The 22,481-nt window shown below is 32.2% G+C and overlaps 3 protein-coding genes and 1 non-coding gene across 4 annotated transcripts; 2 read left to right on the forward strand and 2 right to left on the reverse strand.

The window, feature by feature from the left end:
- Window positions 1-3,417: 3,417 nt before the first annotated feature.
- Window positions 3,418-5,518, reverse strand: LOC122580418 (protein CRABS CLAW). The gene is made up of 7 exons (XM_043752684.1): window positions 5,391-5,518; window positions 4,964-5,113; window positions 4,436-4,547; window positions 4,233-4,281; window positions 4,044-4,119; window positions 3,802-3,858; window positions 3,418-3,481 (listed from the first exon to the last, which is right to left on the reverse strand). Exons 1-7 carry the CDS (start codon window positions 5,508-5,510, stop codon window positions 3,455-3,457), a joined length of 591 nt encoding a protein of 196 aa, XP_043608619.1. The 5' UTR covers window positions 5,511-5,518; the 3' UTR covers window positions 3,418-3,454.
- A 9,887-nt stretch (window positions 5,519-15,405) lies between these two features.
- TRNAD-GUC lies at window positions 15,406-15,477 on the forward strand. Its single transcript has one exon. It is a non-coding gene; the product is annotated as a tRNA-Asp (tRNA).
- Window positions 15,478-16,740: 1,263 nt separating this feature from the next.
- On the forward strand, window positions 16,741-19,558 carry LOC122579750 (peptidyl-prolyl cis-trans isomerase E). Its single transcript, XM_043751979.1, has 3 exons — window positions 16,741-16,878; window positions 16,979-17,242; window positions 19,148-19,558. The coding sequence occupies exons 1-3, from the start codon at window positions 16,842-16,844 to the stop codon at window positions 19,360-19,362; spliced, it is 516 nt and encodes a 171-aa protein (XP_043607914.1). The 5' UTR covers window positions 16,741-16,841; the 3' UTR covers window positions 19,363-19,558.
- Window positions 19,559-19,773: 215 nt separating this feature from the next.
- Window positions 19,774-22,448, reverse strand: LOC122611112 (folate synthesis bifunctional protein, mitochondrial). The gene is made up of 4 exons (XM_043784079.1): window positions 22,424-22,448; window positions 22,032-22,094; window positions 21,477-21,593; window positions 19,774-21,380 (listed from the first exon to the last, which is right to left on the reverse strand). Exons 3-4 carry the CDS (start codon window positions 21,541-21,543, stop codon window positions 19,924-19,926), a joined length of 1,524 nt encoding a protein of 507 aa, XP_043640014.1. The 5' UTR covers window positions 21,544-21,593; window positions 22,032-22,094; window positions 22,424-22,448; the 3' UTR covers window positions 19,774-19,923.
- Window positions 22,449-22,481: the final 33 nt, after the last annotated feature.

Below are 22,481 nucleotides of genomic sequence, written 5' to 3' on the forward strand. Positions count from 1 at the left end.
TGTTAGTCTCTATTTCTTATTATGTGGAGTAATAAAATAAATTAAAGCCCATTATAAATTAAATAAAAGCCCAGATCCATTCTTATTTTTAAATAGCTTAGTCCATCAATATTATTTCACTATAAACAAGTTTTTATTAGTATTTATTTATATATTTAAATTATAATAAGTTATATAAAATTATAAAATTTATTATTTACATAATAAATTTCTTATAACTTTTATTATTTATTTATATTCAAATTATAATAGATTATAATTTGGTCAGACCAACCTAGTTTTTTCTACTACTAAAAAAAACAAAAACAAAAAACAACATAATTTAAAGTTTTTGGTAAAAAGATTTATGATTTTCTCAATGGAATTTGGTTTTATTAATGATATTTGATATCTTTTACTATTATTTTTTTTATTATATATAAAAGTTTTATATTTTTTTACTTCATGCGCCTTTTTTTCTTCGGGTGTGCGCTTTTTTTTTGCGCCTCTCGCCTTCGCCTCATTTCAGGCCTTTGCGCTTTGAGATCGCCTTCGCTTTTGACAATTATGGTTTCTCGGTTGCAAACTATAGTGTAACCCAACTGAACAACATGAAAAGATGTCGGCTACAATCAAAGCCTGGCCCAATGTTGCATTTTTCATTTACGATTGAAATAGATCCATTTTGGGCAACTGAGTTAAAATTCGATTTTGTTTATAGGAGTTTAGTGATTACTTGATTTGTTTTGCATTTATTTTAGAATCTCTACACTTCAGTTTATAAAGACAAGTCCAAATTAAAAACAGAAAAAGGAAAATGGTGATGATGATGACGAGCTAATGTCAACAAAAACTTAGTCAAGGCCCCATGAGGATTTTACGGTATTTTGAAAGATAAAAAACCAAAGCCTACAACTAACATCTACGTTTAAGTGGAGGAGCTATGTGGTGCGGTGGTGGCCAAGGCAATCCCACAATGTTTATAAAACTCTATTTCTAGTACTATTTTTATGTATTTATTTAGTTTTAAGTTAATTGGCAAACCCAGTAATTGAATTTTGTATAATTTTATACGTGTTAGTATTATGAAAACTGTTGAATCTAAATCCTGGCTCCGCCACTTAACGTTTTCCTAATTTTTAGAACCAAACCATTACATCTTCAATCTTGACTCTAGCAAGAACTTACTTTTCTATATCACAAATTATAAAAGAGTCGAAAGAAGCATCACCCAATTCAATTTTAAATGTAGAGCTAGGTCGTTCTATATTATTGGGGTTATTTCTTGTTAATGAAGATGGTTCATTGTTATTGAGGTATCGATCTTTCCGTCTATATATGCCAACAATAAGTAAAAAAAAAACATAGATAGCCACAACATATAAATCCATAACTACAAAAATTACTTTCAGTAATACGGAGTATGTTTTAAAATCATAATTGCAGCTAAAATGATGACAAACAGAATCACAATTGCTAAACCCCATACCGAAAAGTGTGTGTATATATATGTGTGTGTGTGTCAAGTATTCGCCTTTAGAGAAAATAAAGCACTCCAAGATCACACTTTCACAATTAGTCGCAAAAGGGGTATAGGATATAAATTTTCAAATGTTTTTTTCAAGAAGATAATAGAGTAGAAGCGTAATACCTGTGAAATTACAAAAGCCAGGGTTTATGGGTATTGGCGTTCAGTGGTGGCGGTGTGGCGATGGTTGTAACGGAAACAGAGATATTAGGGGTTTAAGAGTGAGTGACTTAGTTGAGTAATGGCGGTGTGGCGGGGATTTTAGGGGTTAAGAGCTAGTGACTAATTGGGCCCGTCCGGATCGGTTTTGGGCCGGGTCTTTAGTTTCCTGGTTAAAATGCAGTGATGCCTAGATAGACTAATGTGATTTTCTTTTCCTTTTCTAGACCGGATAAAGTGACATTTTTTTTTACTTCAAAGTCAAGAATTTTAGTAACACAAAATTTATACATACTTTAATGTAATTTAATATTAAAAGTAACAATTGTTCGAGTAATTTATATATATATATTTTCTTGAAAGCATCGTAATCATATTAATTTACATGAAGAAGATGAAAAATAAATCTTCGTGATCATCACTTTCTCCTGAAAAGTTGAAAGTTATTTGAGACTAGCTTGAATCCTTGATATAAAGTTTACAACAAGTCTTGTTTGTGCATGTCGTTCTTTTCAAAGATTTACGAGTTCATCTATTTTAAATGATGCAAGAATTCTTGCGTAAATGTGGTATCCAAAAACACTCTCAATCAGAGCCGGCTTTATAATTATTTGGGTTTAGGCATGGGCCTAAAACCCACCAATTACAAAGGCCTTCAAATTTTCAATACTTTAGCCCATGACTACGCGTCTGCCACAATATTTATCCTAAAGCTTAATAGTATTTATAGTTAAGGCTTGAAAACATATCCTTTATTTGTGAACAATGAACCGTTTCTACCATCATCACTTTTCTTTGAAACCAGAGAAATTCAAATATAAATATGCTTATTGTGGTATTCAAGTTTATAAAATGTATACTGATGCTTATTATCCTAATTTTCAATACTTTATTTATTGTTGTCTAGTCTATTGTTTTTGTAATTCATAGCTCTCTCATCTCTTGCAATTGTTTACAGTTCACCACCATTATCAGATACAAACTATATAATCTTAAATTTATCTTTCTATTCGTTATTTAATCTGGTAGTGTAAATTGCAGTACATGACTTAGTTTTGTACCCTTTTTTTTTTCTTTCTTTGTTATCTTAGTTTTGTATGTTAATAAAAAAGGCCCCCAAAAATGATTTCGTTTAAGGCCCTCAAAAACCTTAAGCTGGCGCAATTGATATTGCATATATTCTTCAAGCTAGCAACTCACTTATATAAACATTTAACTTAAATCTATATAGAAATTTAAATAGTACAGTATTAATTTGTTGCGTCTTTCTTATAAATTCCATGAGTTAATTATCACGATTTTTAAAAATATTAGTTTAAATCTATATAGAAATTTAAATAGTACGTACAGTTATAAATTCCATGAGTTAATTATCACGATTTTTTAGAAAGTTTAGTACTCCACTCGTCTTTCTTATAAGTCATATTTACAAAGAAATTAACCACACACAAGATACATTAACCACACTCTAGTCGTCAAGGGTACATGCATATATACGATTTTTCAAAGAACTAATTAATTAATAATAAGATAATAATTATTATGACGATCGAGATTTGTAGCTAAGCTAGATCGACTGCCACTCGATCGATCATATTCTTACACCTAAATAATAATTAAACAAGCATGTCTCTTAAGTTGATACGAAAATTAAAATGCAATATAAGTAGCTAATTAAATGCTACATAGTACTGGAAACACAATTAAGCAAATACCCAAGATCATTAAATCAACTATTTCTTCAATTAAGGTAGCGCTTCGAAAGAACCCGGCCATACTTGGTAATTATTATTTCAATCCTGAAAGATCAAAACCCTACAATACATACAAAAACATATATACGTAATTAAGATCGATCCTTAAAAGAGGTTTGATGGCACGGTTAATTTGATCACAGATATCGAAAGAGTCCAAAAGTTATTAACAAAATTTGATACATCGTTATATATATATATATATATATAAAGTAAGTTAACTACTGATCTGTATGGGGGCAAACCGTACTAATGATTATTAATTGTATTATCATTTGAATAATGTACGTAAGTTTTCTTATTATATATTAATTAACCACAAGTAATTATAATTAATGTATAGCTAGCAGCTAGAATAATTAGTAGAACACTACTACTTACAGAAGTGCAGAGGCTCCCAGCAGCAGAGATAGATCCATTTGGTACATGCCCTGCCCACTGCATTCAGTTCGTTGCAAACATTAATTAACAATATGCATGATCACATGACTTTATAAAAGCTAGCTAATTAATGCGCGCGGATTAATTTCATTTGATTCAAAGATCATCTATCGATATATATGTGAAGATTGATTAGTTCATGATAATTAATCGAAAAATATATATGTACGTAATTTAATTACATTTTTTGCTGCGGTGCTGAAAGCTTCTCGATGAGGAATCTGAGGATTCGAAGCCTTGATGCGTTGTATTTCCTCTCTAATATAATAATATTATTCAAACATTCAATAATTAAAAACTTAAAAATGGAAAGCTATGTAAGTCGAGGATATATACATGATATATAGTTTGTTGAAATTCATTAAACTCACTTCATGAATCGGTTGTAAGCGGATGGGAGCCTGTGTTTTTTCTCAGGTGCTGCAAATTAATTAATATATATATGCATGTTTAATTGCTAGCTACTATATATACACTGATCGAAGAAAACTAATTAAGACCACCTAGATATATATATATATATATATATATTGATGAATTGAAGAAAATGGAAGTGAGACTAGCTAGTACGTACGTTTGACGACAAACGGAGCTTTTGGGGAGGTTGGTTCATTAGATGTGACGGACGATGAAGATGATGAAGATTGGCCCCTGCTTTTCATCACATCATTATTGGAGAAACCAGCCTGCAAGCATTCAACACACACGCACAAATTAGATGATCGACTTAATAAAATTTCTAGCATGGTTCATTAGGTTTTTAGAGACAGTAGATCGAGATAGTTTGTAATTTTCGTTTCACATGTTCATTAGGTTCATTAGCTGTACTTTTATATATGTATATCAAAGAGAAAGACTCCAGAAATAAATAAAAAAAAGAGTCAAAAGTAATATCTAGCTAGCTAGCCATGAGTAACCTTTTACATAATAATGTTATATATAAAAAGTTAAGTAGCTAGCTAGCTCTCTTTTTAGACCGGTCAGTCAACAGAATTATATTCAATGTATATATGTGAATTAATTATTATTGTTACAAATTAAGAACACAAACATGTATACTAGCTATGAATTAAAGGAAATTAATATATATATATAAATAAACCTGGAAAGGAGGAAGGAGAGGAGGTTGAACAGGAGGAGGATGATCAGCTGCTGGGGGAGAGGTAGTCCTTATGGTGAGAAATGATACATTACTACAATGTCCACATTTCACAGTCACTGTATCCAACAGCCTCCTGCATGGTATCACTACCTGTGCAATTATATATATTAATTCAACTTCTCCATCCAGCATCTCATTATCTATATATATATATATACTTTAATTATTACGATCGAGTATTTCACATATATAAGTATATAACACTGATCTATATATATATATATATAGATGTGTCATGACTCATGTGTGTATATATTGTTTTATTATTTGCTTGTTATAATTACTTAATTATTCATGCATGTTTAATATTCATCATGAGATGATCTTTATCTTATCGATGAGTATATAAATTGAGGCTAGGAAATACCGCAAGAAGGGTACTGCAGAAGTTGCAACGAACGTAACAAAGATGTTGATCCGGAGGAATTTGAACCGGTGGATCCATGTTTACCACCCTCTCAGCTTGCACTTCAAAGTTCATGATCATGTGATGAATTGAAATAGTGAGGTTTAATCAATGGATATAGGTTTTGTGTTAAGATGATTACTGTGTATATATATGTATATATCAAAGATGGCATATGAACAAGGTTTATTAGGGTTTTAATGTGTAAGGGAGAGATATATAAAGAGTAAAACGTAGGGCTAGGGAAGCTAGTTGGTTAGACAATTCTAGGGTTTCTACAACTAATGTCAAGAGTAGTACATCCCATTTATGGCTTCCAAACGATTTACTTATGTTCCATCATTTTACATATATGTTTGAATATGATGGTTGTTTTGACAAGCTTTTGAAAAACAAGGTGGCCTAGTTGTCAGATATTTTTTCCCCCAAATATTCAGTCGTCATACGACATTAGGAAAATCTCACCGTATGATGATGAAGCCTTTCAACGTACGTTAAACAACAAGATGTTGACCATGGACTTTTACAAGTATTCAGAATCAAACTCAAAACATTGAGTAAAACTTAGAGTGCTTCTACTGGGCTGACCATCATTGGCAGTTATCAGATTTCTTGATGGTACCTTTAATTTCACAATAAGATTCAGATCTCATTAGATAAATAAGATACATAAATTAGGTTTTGGGACATAGTCATTAAAAAATGTGTTTCAAGTTATTTTTATCTTTTTGTAAAAGAAAAAAAGATCCATTTACTTTCCCGTCCTCATATTTTTCTTCTCAGCTGACTGAGAATTGAATATGGTCCTTTTTTTCTCCTCTTTTTATTTATTAATTGAACCCGGCCTATCAAAGCTAATTTCTTACTCATTAGCTACACTAGCTAGGTTGCTTAGGTAGCATATTAAACCATGCATAGATGAATGAGTTCGATATTGAGATGAAGATTTAGGTAGCACAATATATGTGTGTGTGTGGTATATTCCCAAGGATGGATGTCAAAAAATTCATCTGTACAAGTAGTGGAATTTGAGCAATAAATGCAAATATTTGTAATGTCATGTGAGAATATTCAAAGGCCGATAAGCTATGTTAATTATGCTGAAAATATTCAAGTCTATGTTGACAATATTGTATAGCAAAATAATCTGGGCTCGAGTCCATCTGGAGGAATAAATCAAACATTATTATATTCTTTCAAAAACATTATTATCTGGAGGAATAATACTCAAAACTTGACTCGTTATGCATGGTAAGCTTACTATATTGATTTCCTTAATTAGCTTATGATATGTCGAATGCAGTCGTCTGTAAAAAACAAAAAGTATCCTGATCATAATTAATTAAGCTTGAAAATGCCTAAGCTTGAAAAAGTACTGTACGTAATCAAATTGTGTTGTCAACAACCAGGTCAAAAGTTAAAGTTGAAGATATATATAAATGGTCAAACTGCATGTATGGAGCTAGAGACCAATCAACTTGGACAGTAGTACGTAGACTCTAAATCACTCATCATTTTGCATGATCAGTCGTCGAAACATATATATCATGCAATAAAAATGATCACAAACTGATGGAGTCAAGATCACTGTTAATTAGCTAGCTGTAAGGAAGTACAATAATAAACGGGAAAAGAAAGATTCTGATCTAAAGATTGTACGTAGTTCATATACACAATTGATGTATACGTAGTTAGAATATATATGGGCAAGTCCCATCAAATTAAGAACAAGGATCAAAGGTACGTACTTTACCTTTTATTCTAAAAACATTTCGATCCTTACGATATATGAGAAGGAGACGCATATTACTTTGTCATCAATTTCAACAACGACACGAAAAAGAGAGTTGTCAAAGATAGATAATATGAACCTTCTAATAAGGAGAAAGGATAATACGTTGGTCATAGTAATTCATCTCCTTTAATGATAAATCGTTACGCAATTCAAAATAGTGAAAAGTCACGAATCCTAATTTGTACCATTGAGACCGAATATTATTAATTGTGTCTATGATTTAGTTCGACTAATTAATTGTGTCTAGCTATGATGCTTTAGTTCGACTTGTCTAATTACTTGTGAAGTCAAACTTCCACAAAATAAGGGGTTCAAATTCATAATATAATATTCGAAAAATGGTGTGAATAGAAAGTACATGCAAAGAAAAAACAAATATACAGGGGAAGACGTCTCTTCTCTTCATGAGATAAAAATCGTTCTTTTGTGAGACTCAGAAATTTTTTTTTTTTTGAACGGCTAATTGTTAGTAGTGTTAGTATTATGTTAGCAATTTGTAACATTCGAGAAATTTGACTTTTGTTGACCCGTTAGTTTTGTGTACATTTGATTAATGATGATCGTTTACTCTATATATGATCGAGTTTGGCTATGATTTAATTGTGTTCAAGGTGAATATGCATATATATATATAATGATCGTTTTTAGTCAACTTGTGTTTGCATGATATTCAAGGTGTTTTATGAGATCGAATGGTCGTTAATGTAATGGTCGATTGCTAACTTGTGGTGTAACTAGGTTGAGTAAGTAAATGAACTATCCATGGGTCAACCCATATCCTAGACCCATACCCATGACCCAACCAAAGTCTTACACCTCTCACCCTCCCAACCATCCACTCATTTCTTACATCTCTCTCTCACTCCCTCATTTATTTCTCTCTTAAATTTCCCATCTACCATCCAAGATCATCATAAATTCACCATTTAATCCCAAAATTTTGTGTTGTTGATGTTAAAATAACCTAATCATACAACCCTAGTAATAATAATCATCCAATATCCAAGAATTTCCAAGTTTTAAGGTGTTCATCTAAGTTTGAGCCCTAAATCCGAATTTGAGGTTGTAGGAAGAATTGGTAAGTGTTTTATAGCTTGAAATATTCTTTGTACATTGTGGAATACTTCCCCGTTATTAATCTAAACTTGTGGTGGTCGATTTGGGGCGTAATATATGTGTTTTAGCTCAAAAATGTGTTGTGAGTCATATCTAATGATTTTGGAAGTAGGTTTGTGTAAAAACTTGTTTCTCATGTGTGATTATTCTTGAAATGAGTTGTGGTAAAGTTTGGAACTTTGATTTGAGGTTTAACTTGGTCAATTTTAGTGTCAAAACCCGTTTTGAACAAGAACATGCCCAGATGTGCCACGTATGCATGCATGTGCCACAGTTTTTGTGTAAATTCCGAACAGGGTCAAATATGGGCTACATGCATGTGTGCCTGTGCCACATAATTGACAAAAATCCGAAATAGCTAAATGTGTGATACATGCAATAATGCATGTGCCACAGTTTTTGTGTAAAGTCTCAACAGAGTCAAATATGCGCCACATGCATGTATGCATGTGCCACATATTTGCCCAAAAATCTGAAAAAGCCAAATATGTACCACATGCATTTCCTGCGTGCCACATATTTGCTAATTATGTATATTTTGTGTTCTAAAGTGTCTCATCCTTTATTGCTTAACCCAAACTTATTCTTATATCTTAATGATCCTTAACAAGGCGCGTGTAACACTTTGATTTTTCTCCGTCAAGATTTAGTGTCAAACCTCAACTCGTGTTTAACCAAAACATTTATATCTTTAACCAAATGTTCTAAATCCATCTTATAAACCATTCTTGGGGTTGTGGCATAGTGTAGGATATAATGTGACGATAAGATGTTGATGTAATAGGTTTGTGATCGTTGTGCTCCCCGCTCACCCGCTTAAGCTTATCCGAACTTCTAAAGCTAAGGTGAGTTCGTAGCCCCTTTTCTCTATATGATTTTGGGGTGGAAAGTGTACAACGTGTTTACTCGTTTTGTTGATCGTTATGTGTTCGTTTAATTGTGAATCAAGGTTGCATGAATGATTGGCTATTTTATCAAGGTTATGTGTTTGTTTGTTTTGTGGATCGAGGTTGTATGAATGTTTGGCTAGTTATCAAGGTTATGTGTTTGTTTGCTTTGTGAATCAAGGTCGTATGATTGTTTAGCTAGTTTATCAAGGTTAGGTGCTCGTTTGGATTGTGAATCAAGGTTGTGTGATTGTATATGTTCGTATCAAGGTTATGAGGTTCATTAAATGATCCAATCAAGGTTTCAAGGCTTGGTGATTGTTTAACGATCCCAATTATGAGATCATTTAATGACCCAATCAAGGTTTCAAGGTGTGTGATCGTTTATCGATCCAAATCAAGGTTTCAAGGTTTTATGATCATTTAATGATCTAATTATGTTCGTATCAAGGTTAAACGGTTGTTATCCCGACACTTGGTTCTTATAGTCAAAACCTACGAACTCACCAACTTTATGTTGACGCATTTTAGTACACTTTTCAGGTAATCAAGTGAATCAAAGACGTGATGGATGATTGCATTGCATGTGATAGGATTGAGCTTGGACTTTTATGGATCCGTGATTCATTGCACCATTCATGGGTTATGCCTAGGATTGTTAGCCATCATTGAACTATCTTTTGTAAACTATTGATGGTGTTGTGCTCCTCGTGCATTATTTGATCCGAAACTTGTAATCGTATTTGAATTATGTATAGATTGCTCTAATCCTTGAATGCATTTAGTCGTCTCTACTTAATTTTCATGTCGTGCTGAGCTTTTCTATTAATGCTCCATGTTTCCGCCTAGTTGGGGTGTTACAGAATGGTATCAGAGCCGTGGTTGTAGAGAATTAGGTGGAATGACCTAGACTATGACCATTGCATAAACACATCATATTTAGCTTGCATGACAGGGGAATTTTGTGTGCAATGTGATTGGTTGGAATGTGAAATTTGTTTGAACGGAGTTTGTAGGGTTTTGATAAACTTATTAATTGATGATCGTAATAGTGTCGGGATACACCGTGAATTGTTGGATCGTTGTGATGAATGTTGATGTGTGGAATCCTGGAACCATTTGTCATTTGTCCCTTGCAACGTGAAACGATGGCATTAGCGGAAGTATGACATTCGGTAATCATAGAGGAGCCTGATCAACGAATCCATGATTACCCTAAGTCATATGGAAGTTAATGATCTCGTGGATTGTCCCCCTATATATATATATATATATATATAATCTTATCCAAATTATTATATAATCAATATCCTTCTGAAAATGCATAAAATAATTATACATTTAACATAAAATTTAAGAAGTTCTTTATATGAAAAATACAATTTTTTTATATACGTCAACAATAGTTCTGATGGTTGTATTAAGATTGTTTATTAAATTTGTATGTAAATTAAGAGTAGTAATTAATTAAATTTGTCAAATTTCTTGATCTTGGAATATCTCTAGATTGAATGTTTTATGTATATTATTGTATTTTGTATTTTATTTTCATTTTAATAGGAAACTAAAAGAATCCAAATATATATATATATATATATGTAACATTTCGGTGAGAACACTTTTAAAATAAGAACGGTGAAAACACTTAAAAACAATACTTTGATGCATTAAAAGTCCATAAAACTAACATAGTGCTTAACTAATTATCATTATTTAAGTGTTTAACAACACATTGATCCATCAAAATAGAAAAAAATCATGTTTTTTTTGTGTGCATCCATCTTGGATGCATATTCATCAATATGATGCATCCAACAAAAAACGAGATTTTTTTTATTTAGACGGATCAATGTGTTGCTAAACACTTAAATAATGATAATTAGTTATACACTATGTCAGTTTTGTGGACTTTTAATGCATCAAAATGTAGTTTTTAAGTGTTCTCATTTTAATTTCGTTCTCATTTGATTGTCACCCTATAATATATATATATATGGAAAAAGGGAATATAAGGTTGTCCGACACCTAAGTTTAGGTGTGAAACCCCTCACATACTAATATTTTATTATTTCTTGTTTAATGAATAAATGCATGGGCCCCCATGATACTTATGGATTAAAAAAATAATATGTGAGTATTCCACACGTAAGCTTAAATACCTGACAGACTTATATTCTCATCTCTTATATATATACTGTAATGTAATGATTACATACTGTTAATGACAACTTCAACATTTCTTAGACAAATCGAAACAATAAAGGGGGAATGTTTGTTTTACATTTCACTCACTCAAATAAAATTTTTATAATAATGTTATATGTATATTAATTTTATTGGTATGCATGTGATAAAAGACAAATTTTAAACTTGTGAACCAAATGGAAAATCATTTAAGTACATCATATCATATGTAAATTACTAATAATGGCTATGATATATAATAGTGCCCGGAAAGAAATTTTCTGTTATACTCCAAAGTGTTTCAATGCAATTAGAAAAAAAATCGACACATACAATGTTCCCAAATTATAATTCTACAAATTGTCCACTCTTAGTAAGTATTACGTTTATATAATTCTACAAATTGACCACTCCACATTTTTTTTTTTATCATGTTATAATTTAAATATTTTTATATATATGGTAAAGTAAATATTATATATATTCAGTCTTGGATTAGATAGTAAATGTGTGGAGCAAAAAAGTTTGAATTAATTGTAAGACAAATGGAAGGGAGCAAAGGTCAGAATTTGAGGACAGGAAAAAGAAGGTAGTGTCCCTTCATGGATAAGACTCTTCCTGGCTTTCCTTTTATAGTAATTACCCTATTACCTCTCACATATTCCTACCCCTTTCCTTGTTTGTATAACAACTTTGCCATACTGAAAAACTACCTAGACCACTCAAGGTTAATAATAACATTTACTGTTTTATATATGATATAATGAGGCATGAGAAAGCTAGTATATATATATATATAACATCTATATATAAACTTTTATATAATCAAAAACCAAGTTTTAAAGGCATATATAAATAGATCAATCATATGTTGATCATCGACCGTTAAAAAAAAAAAAAAAAGTAGATTATTGGTCATATGTTAGCAGTTAGCTAGCAGATGACACATTAACTTGTTTTACTTTTGATTCAGAAAAAACAAGATAATAGAATTTAATTAGTAAGGTTACACTACTTTTTGCACATTTATAACGAGTATAGATTGAATTTAATTAGTTTTCGTTGGAAATCTACGTACGTACATAATAGATCTAAGAAAATTAAACTCGATCTAGTATATATATACGTACGATACATATATACACACACATATAGACAGGGATGATCCTGAAATTAAAGTTGCCTTAATTATGAATGAAGGTTCGTACAAAACACAAACGCACAAAAACACACATATGCATATACACAGAGAAAGAGAAATGAATTGGATTGAATTGAATTGAATAGATGTGAAGTTGGTTTGATGATTAACGGAATTGGGTGTAATGATTGGTTCGATGCATACACTTTTATTGTTACAATTGTGGCAAGTGTGATAAGACTCATCCTCCTAATACACAGAGAGCCCATGCATGTCTTTCTGCATACGTACATGTGGTTTGAATAATGCGCAGGCAGCAGGTTGGTTTATTTTGTCTGTCCACTTTGAATTGAAATTGAAAGATGATGATGATATATATCTCGTCTTGTCACCAACAAACAAATGCCCTACCTTGTAGGCAATTTACTTTGATTCCCCCCTCTCTAAGTCTAACTAGTCTTGTCCACTCTTTTATAGGGCTACCAAATTGACACTAGCTAGGATGTTAGGTAATTTGTAACTTGGATTTACTTTATAGATCTTTATTGAGTATTTTATAAAAAAATTATCAAACAGATTATTATTATTATGAGCATATGTATATGTGTATATATGTATACATAATTTTTAAACAAAGTACAACTTTAAAGACTATAGTTTATATACATGAAATACTACTATATACACTTAACATAAAATTTAAGAGATTAAACTTTTTATATGAAATATTTATTTTTATATGTACGTTACAATCTTTAGGGCTGTAATTAACATTTTCTGTTTTAAAATTACAAAATCAATGGACTACTTAACATGTATCATACAATCTCAAGCCCATAAGATAAATGTAGAAGAATCAAGTATTTAAACAATAACAATTAATGGGTATCCTTGTAATTGTCATCTTATATTAGAACTACTAATCCTAATACCCGTACGATGTACAGTAGCTATATATATTGTATCATAAAGAAATTCGAATATGCTTCATACATGATTCGTGAGTATAAAATAACTTGTGGTTAAAGTAAATCGATGATCGAAGATAAAATATAATGAACAGTTTTGATATAAATATAATATATGTTTAGTTAGAATTTTGGATTTACCTTAAATTTTTAGAACCACGTCAAAATCAGAACTTGTAAGCATAATTGATGATGACAAATAGCCTTGTGATTTCGGATCGTAAACTCAAATTTTTGATGTCTTCATGTTAATAACTTATTATAATTAATATAAATAATAGTATTTGAAGAATTGAGAAAAGAAAATAGACAATCTATTAATGAAAAAATGATCAATCAAATAATGTTATAATATCTTTTGTATTAATAAGCCAAGAGTTGGAGTTTAAGTCTAAGTCTAATAAAGAAATTGAATTTTTATACAACTAAAAAAACTAATTTAACAAAATAAATTAATTAAAAAGACACATGTCGATCAAGTATTACGCTACGTATCGTTTCAAGAATATGTCAATCCTGTTTTAGTTTATTGGTAGATAATTACTGTAGTTGGCGTAAGAAGAATAAATAGCTAATTAACTATTGCCCATTGGCGTAACAAAAATAACTACTTTAAAATGTGGCGTAGCAAAACTTCTGATCATAAAGCGATGAGGAGGGTGTAATCGAATAGAGTCGAGCCGATACAATACCAAGCTCGAGCTCGATTCGATTGTAAAACTCGAAGCTCTAAACTCGACCGAGCCTTTATTTTCAAGTTCGAGCTCGAGCTCGCTTTACGAATCGACACTTTCGAGCTCGACTTGATTTAAAATTAAAAATAAGCTTTAAATCAGATTAGTCTTATAAACTCGACAATTTCAAGCTCGACTCGATTAAGTTCGCCTCGATATAATATAAATTATGTAAAATATATAATATTCAATGGTACTATTGTAAATAAGTACAAGCTCGATTAAGCTCGCAAGCTTTTCAAGTAGGGTATATTGAGGCTCAAGCTCGACTCGTAATTCTACTCAGATAGCTCGAGCTCGACTCGACTAAGACCGAGTCGATTTCAAATAATTTACGAGTCAAATTCGGGTGACTCCCGAACTGTATCGTCTTGTTTACATTCCTACCGACGAGTGGTATTAAGACGCTTAAACAGTTAATAGTTTATCTTATGTTTGACTGATATCATCATTCACCATGTTGCTAACATCGATAATATTTAGGTCCTGTTTGTTTGGAATTTAACAAACTTAGCGCCCATTTCTTTTTTTACTCAATAAGTACTAAGTGTATTAAGGCTTTAAATGCATTAAAAATATTTTTATGTATTAAGTCAAATATAAGTAATTCATGATTATTTTTGTTTATTAGGTAAAAAAACATATATGAAATTCGACTGAATAATTAAGTTTTTAACTATTAAGTTTATTAAGTAAAAAAATAAACAAAGGCTTTAATCAATCCATCAAGTCATAAAAATATTTTTTTTTATCAACTTAAAAAAAACTATATTAACTTATGTTATACGTAAACAAATTAAATAAGGTTCTAGTGGAATGGCTTAATGTCAAGCCAACATTTACAAACAATACATATGGAAATGTAACAACCTCTACCATAAAACATCAAGTCTAAGCCTTTCAAATGTGTAGATAAGTAACCTACCAACAAGTTACAAATTTAAATATAATACATTTAAATACGTAAAAAAAACCAAGTTTAATACATCTTCCCTAATAACGAACTTAGTATCTTTTATATAAAATCTAAAAAATATAAGAAGTTGCGGAATCAAAAAGTTTCGTTTCAAGCCTCGCAATTTGACCTTTGAGAACCTTTCAAGTTTCAACAAAGAATTATTATTTGGAAGATTGTGTCTACAGGCAACAAAGTCGTTGTAGTATAGTGGTAAGTATTCCCGCCTGTCACGCGGGTGACCCGGGTTCGATCCCCGGCAGCGGCGTTTTGTTTTTTGAAGTGTATCCTTTGTCCTTCAACATGTTAATAAGGTAAGTCGTATAGTTTAAGGATGGAAACTTTCTTGTGAACCGTATTTAACTTTTTCTTTTAAGATTGTAAATAACAACACATTGTTAATGTTTTGCCGGCTTTAGCTATGTAGATCACATTATATATACCCGGTAAAAACTTGTTCATATTGTTAATTTGGCTAGCACCACGGAGTATTGTTTAGTGAACAATGATACCACACTTATGTGAATTATTTGAGAAATGCATTATACTCTCTTACATCTTTACACTTCCTTGTAAAACGTTTTCCTCACTTCCCTTTTTAACTTACAACTTTAATTTCCTTAAAATGTTCCTGATCAAATCTAAGATGATTAACAACAAAAACACATGGTCTATTAAAAATACTCTTAAAGAATTAACTTACAACATATATTTAATAATTCTTAAATAACTACACTACCATTTTTACGAAAATTACATTTACATCAATAACCTACAAACCACCATCACATATCGCCGCCGCCACCACCATTATCACGACATCATGTACATCTATCTAGTGTGTGTATATATATTGATCAATAATATATATATATATATATATAAAAGAATAACACATATTGTATATGCAATTATATAAAGAAAAAAAATAAAGATGTTTTATTTTATTACATAACAAATCAAGAGAGAGTAATACCGAAAGCAAAAGCGATAAAAACAAATTCAAACAAACAGCTAGCTAGCTAGGTTGCTTAGCCTGTACATTGGTAGTGTTGTGCCCAATGTTTTAACAATTGGTTCGATTTGGTGTTTGTTGGACGTCGAACTTTTACATGTTTTGAATCGGCCGGTTTTTTTTGATGAAACAGATTTTGTGATTTTTAAAAAATTATATTTAATGATATGTATATTTTTATGTTATTAACGGTTTCTTGTGAACTTTGAAAATAACACTACTTATATATTAATATAACTATTTGTTATTACTTCTAAGTAAACTGTAATTTTATTTTGATTATTTTCATTAATTTTATAAAGAAAAACTTTAAGAAACAATTGAGAAAATCTAATCGGTTTGATCGACTTTGAAAAATTTTCAACTCCAATAACAAAATCATATTTTACAATTTACAATATAAGTTGTGTAACTTTGCAATCAAAATTTAAAATAACAAGTATGAGACAAAACTAACAAATGAAGTGGTATAAGTTATCTAAAACCCCTTGATATTTTTGTTAACCGCCTTCAAGTTTGATTGATAATAACTTTCACACATTACTTTCTAAAACCTCTTTCCGGACAGTAATATAAAAACTTGGCCTCCAGTAACCACCATTACCGAATTCGAGAGAATGAATCAACAAGTGCAGAAGAACACACTCTACGTCGGTAAGTATTTCAATTTCAGCTTCAATTTCATATACGTATATATAAATGTATTAATTAGTTAATTATAATATGTGTTTGATTAAATATATAAAAATAACAGGTGGATTAGCAGAGGAAGTGAATGAAACGATATTGCATTCAGCATTCATACCATTCGGAGACATAAAAGATGTGAAAACGCCGTTAGATCAGGCCACACAGAAGCACAGGTCTTTTGGGTTCGTCACGTTTTTGGAAAGAGAAGATGCAGCGGCCGCCATGGATAATATGGATGGTGCCGAGCTTTTCGGCCGTGTCCTCACCGTTAATTACGCTTTGCCAGAAAAGATCAAGGGCGGTGAACAAGGCTGGGCTGCTCAACCTAGTATGTTCTACTTAAACCCTAGTTTTTTGTGTGTTTGTTGTTTTCTATATATGAAATTTGTTTTATTAGATTTAAGAATAATGTTAGGTGATTAGGTTTAGCGTATAGGGTTTAAGGCAGTGGCTGTGTCGTTTGTTTAGTTAACCTAGGTATCTGACGTGCTTTGCGTGCCGAGTAGTCCCAGGGCGACCACTTGCTTTGCAAGTAGCCGGGAGTCGTTGTTGGTGACCATGGCCATAGGGTTATATTGTTTTTGCTCCTGGGATTCGAACTTGGGACATCTAGGTTCTGGCCGTGTCTTTGGCCAAAATTAAGGAGGTAGATTGGGCTATGTTCCCCTAACCAATAAGCTGCCCTGCACGGTGTGAGGATTGCATTTAGGTTCCAGATGTAATAATGGTCAAATTCTGGGGATGAGAAATATATAATGCTTATTATATTTTTGTGTGGAGACATAATAAAAACAAAGTTTAGGAGTTGCTTTGAGGCCTGGTTGTTAGCTATCAGAAAGGATTACCAACGGTTATGTTAACTATCCAAAATGGACAAACCTAGCTAGTTTTACCTAGAATAATGTACGTTACTATAGTCAAAAGCCTTTTGAACCCTTATTGTTATTTATGTTGCTCCTTATCTGTTTGTAGCGATAAATTAGAATTGTAGATGACTTCCAACTTCTTTTAATTTAAGCATTTCCCAAATGGATATATGCATATCGTACATTTGCCCTTCAGTTTATGTAAATTTGATGGTTTTTTCTTGCTCTCGAGCATGCAACTTTAAATAGACTTTAGTTGATTACCCCGGTATTCTTATGGCTTTTGTTAACACATGTGATGAAAAATGTTTGAAAATATAAAATATCATCGAAGCTTTAGAAACATTGCAAAACTTCCCAATTAACAAATGCTTCACTGTGGAATTGCTTTCAAGAACAAGTAAGATTAACAGCAACCCTTTATGGTTAAGAGTGCTAAGCTCTTGTTGTTTCAAGTTTCGAAATTTAGCCATAAGTACATCTGATGAACCAATTAGACTTGCCACAAATATCAAACCGAGAGTCGGACATGTGATGCTTTTAGTTGAAAGAAATCCTGTAAAGAAATTTCAATACTAACAAACAGAACGTGCATTTGCTCAATTAGCGAATGAAACTGATTTGGCTTCATTTATATCCTTAAGTGGTTCATACAAGTACACTATACATGCTTCAGAGGTTAATATTGTTAGCTCAACTAATAAAGACAAATTTGGAACCTCGAAACTGACTTCACTCAACTTATTTTCTTATTTCTCTAAATTCATCTAAATAACAGATCCCCATGAATTTGAATCCTAGATAAGTTTCATCTTGGTTTCTTCCTACAGCTAGCAGTAATTATATGTTAGAACAACTGATGTGTTCTGTATTTGCATAGCTCTTTTTCATCTATGAAGAAGTAAGATGAACTTTGATTAAACAAGTCAATTCATAATGTGGTTACTTGATATTTAATGACGATGTGGATAATTGACGATAATCTATGGCATTATACTATGGACAAATAAAGATTTACTTAATAACATGCATTAGACTGATTTTAGTGTTATATTTGCCAAGAAGATTCTGATTTCTGAAAAAGCCTATCTTATGAAATATCAAGGCATGTGGACTCTCGGAAAGATTTATCTTTATTATTCATAGTGGTTGCTTTAGATTGTGTAATACATTGCCATGATCGTTTTTTTTTTCCCCATAATTAGAAGCTTCTATCTATTAGGCTATCCTCTAATTTGAACCCCCATCCATTTTGGAGCTGTGTGAGTTGTTTTGAGTTAAATCATCACTACATTTTTTTTCTTTCAGTTTGAATTTGGCTTCTGGAATCTGCATTCTAATCATGTTGTTTTGGCTCTCAATTACAGTTTGGGCCGATGCGGATACATGGTTTGAACGACAGCAACAAGAAGAAGAGATGCAACGCCTTCAAAAAGAAGACCAAGCATCAAAGCAAGTTGCAGAGGAATTGCACAGAAAAAAACTGGCAGAGGAACGAGATGGTGAGAAGGATGAACCTGACACCAAAGATGATCCTATGGCTATAGCTGAAGCTGAATCATTGAAGCAGAATAATAGTTGATTTCAAGTCTTGGTATTGAGTTTTAAACCTGGAAAAGAGAGAAATGCACAAGACAGTTTTGGTTTCTTGTGGTGTTGTATTCTACAATAGTCTCATGTTAACGTTGACCAAACTGTCTAGACTCTTGCTTTCATTTAGGAAAGCATAACTTGCACTCTGTGGAATCGAATTATAAGATTTATGTGCTATTCGTTTATCCTCTTTTTATGAACTTTAAACATACTATACACAATATAGGACAGACATAGACGAAAACTAGAAGCATAAATACCAAGTGTGTACAAACTTTAAAAGGAGTTTACAATACCACTAAATGAAACTCGCAGCGTCCCAAAAAAGACACGAAGATCATAAAGCAACAATTTAATCTGATCTAGCAAATTTTCAAAAACAAAACTGAACAAGAAAAACTGAAAAAGTAAAACTTTGTGAGAAAATCAAGAATGTAATATACAATTTAGCCTCTAGGATATCCCTGTAAAATCATTTGCCAGACAGAAATACAAAAAGTAATGTCCAGAAAATTGAATAAAAAACAAGATGTCAAATAACTTTAAGCTACTAAGATCTACCAGCTCGATCCAACATTGAATCACAAAGCTTAACAGCATCCACATTATGTCCAATGTTATGAACCCTAACGATATTGGCACCACCCAAAATCGCACTGGTAACAGCAGCTACAGTCCCTGGATCTCTCTCAACAGCAGAAGGCCGACCACAAATCTCACCCAAAAACCTTTTTCTTGAAGGTCCGATTAACAAAGGTGCACGAGACACCCCTAAGCTCTTTTGTCCAATCTCACTTCTAAACCTCTTTAGTCCCATCAATATCTCCAAATTATCTTCGGTTTTCTTTGAAAACCCGATCCCTGGATCAAGAACCATCCTCCATGCGGGAACACCACATAACTCTGCATTCCTTACACGTTCATACAATTCCTCCCCAACTTCTTTGACAACATCATCATACTTCAAATTCTCACTGTTTTGCATTGTGGATGGGTCCCCTCTCATGTGCATAGTGATATATGGAACATTTAGATCAGCCACAACATGAAGCATATCAGAATCTAACATTCCACCCGATACATCATTGACCATATGAGCCCCTTTCTTGATTGCCTCTGAAGCAACTTCCGAGTAAAATGTGTCCACAGACAACAACTTTCCTTCAATTTCAGGTAATTCAAGAATCTTTTCAAGAACGGGTATTAGCCTATCTAGTTCCTCTTCGACTGAGATCTTGGTCGCCATTGGGCGTGTGGATTGAGCTCCTAGATCAATTATGTCAACCCCTTCAGATATCATGGTCTGAACACGAGATAAAGCGGACCCCATGGAATCAAACTTCCCTCCATCACTAAAACTATCAGGAGTTATATTCAAAATACCCATGACGGAAGTTTTCTTTGACCAATCCCATAAACGATCATTGACAGGTAAAACCCTTCTTAAACCATCTTTTCCTATGGAAGATTCACCACCTAATGTTTCCCAAGATCCAAAAAGCCCATTTTTTGAAAAAGAATGCCAGCATAGAACCGTATCATTGTCTACATCTGATCCTAACAAGTCAACTAATGGAGCCATAACGAATGGCCTCTCAAAGATTCTTTCATGAGGAACAGTTAGAATATCAGAGTTAACTTTGCATTTACCATAGAACAATATATCTAGGTCAATGGGTCGTGGGCCGTACCTAAGCCCTTTGGTTCGACCCATTTCCTTTTCAATTTTCTTGAGAATGGACAGTAGCTCATGAGGGCCAAGCTTTGTAGTGGCTCTAACGGCAGAGTTGAGAAAAAGAGGCTGGTCCGTCACATAAGCTGGTTCAGTTTCGTATAGACAAGCATGCCTTGTTATTTCTATCCCCGATTTCTTCATCTGGGATAAGGCTTCATTAAAGTTATTAAGTCTATTACCCACATTGCTACCTAAAGCAATTACTACTTCTTGTTCTGGAGAATGCACTTGTATTGAAGTATCCGAGGACGAATGAAAGAGTGAAAAGGATGCTGCAGGAAAACAATGCAAAAAAAATTATATATAATGTTGCTACAGATTCAAAACTTAACAATAACATCGCTATATGAATGTTCGAGGAAGTGTACCTCTATAAGATCCACAGACATGAGTGCGTACTAATCTTGAAGCTATTAGCTGCTTGAAAACACTCATTTGTATCACCTTAATCAACAAACCTTCAAATTAGATAGAGAAAGGTAAATCTGCAAAACCACCACCAGAATGCTTATAACAATGATATTCACTTCATTTATACAAGGTCTAAACAATTGGGTGTGCCCATTCATAATCTAAAGGCTCGTATTGCCCTAGGGTTATGGTACTATGGAAGTGACATGAAGATTATAAACAGAAGGAACGTTCAAACACAAACTTCATCCCAATTCTTATCAATTCTAACATTCGCGACTCCCTATTGTATCATTCAGTAATGAGCATAATATACTATTCAAAGTTTCAAAATAACAACTTGAAAATCTTTATACCAATCCACAGATAACAAGTCTACAAATCCTTTTAGGTCATAAAGCTTCCAGCATTACAGGGATGCTCTACAGTTTGACTACACAAGTCCCAGTGGTAGCTCTATTCAATTCAACAATTTTATGTACAAATTAATAAATATGGGTTAACAGGTTTACCTCTACAAGATATTACTGCAAAGAGCTGCTATAAAACATTCAAGTTCAGAGCTTTATGGCTTTCTGCAAATTATATAACTATATAAACTGTTAAAAACGAAAACTTGACATAAAAAAATTTGAAAACAATAAGAATCTTTTTATAGGCATCACAAAAAACACAAAAAGCAAGCACCTTTAAGGCTTTAACACTATTTTAACCTTCTTATTTATGGGTTTATTTTGCATCAATCTTGAATAAGTGTGAGTGAAACTGGGAAACCCTTTTTTAATTGTGGGTAATTTTGTTAATTTCTTGAAGGTAAGTGGCAATTGAATAAAGTATGTTATTACCAAAAAGGCCACTCCTTTCTTGAGATCTAAAATACAAAAGTAGTTTTTTCTGTTTGTACCTTGTGCACCGAATGTCGTACATTATTTCGGTTTTGGAAAATTTGGATTGTAAAAGAG

The sequence above is a fragment of the Erigeron canadensis genome, chromosome 8 (genome assembly GCF_010389155.1).
Source record: "Erigeron canadensis isolate Cc75 chromosome 8, C_canadensis_v1, whole genome shotgun sequence".
Lineage (NCBI taxonomy): Eukaryota > Viridiplantae > Streptophyta > Magnoliopsida > Asterales > Asteraceae > Erigeron > Erigeron canadensis.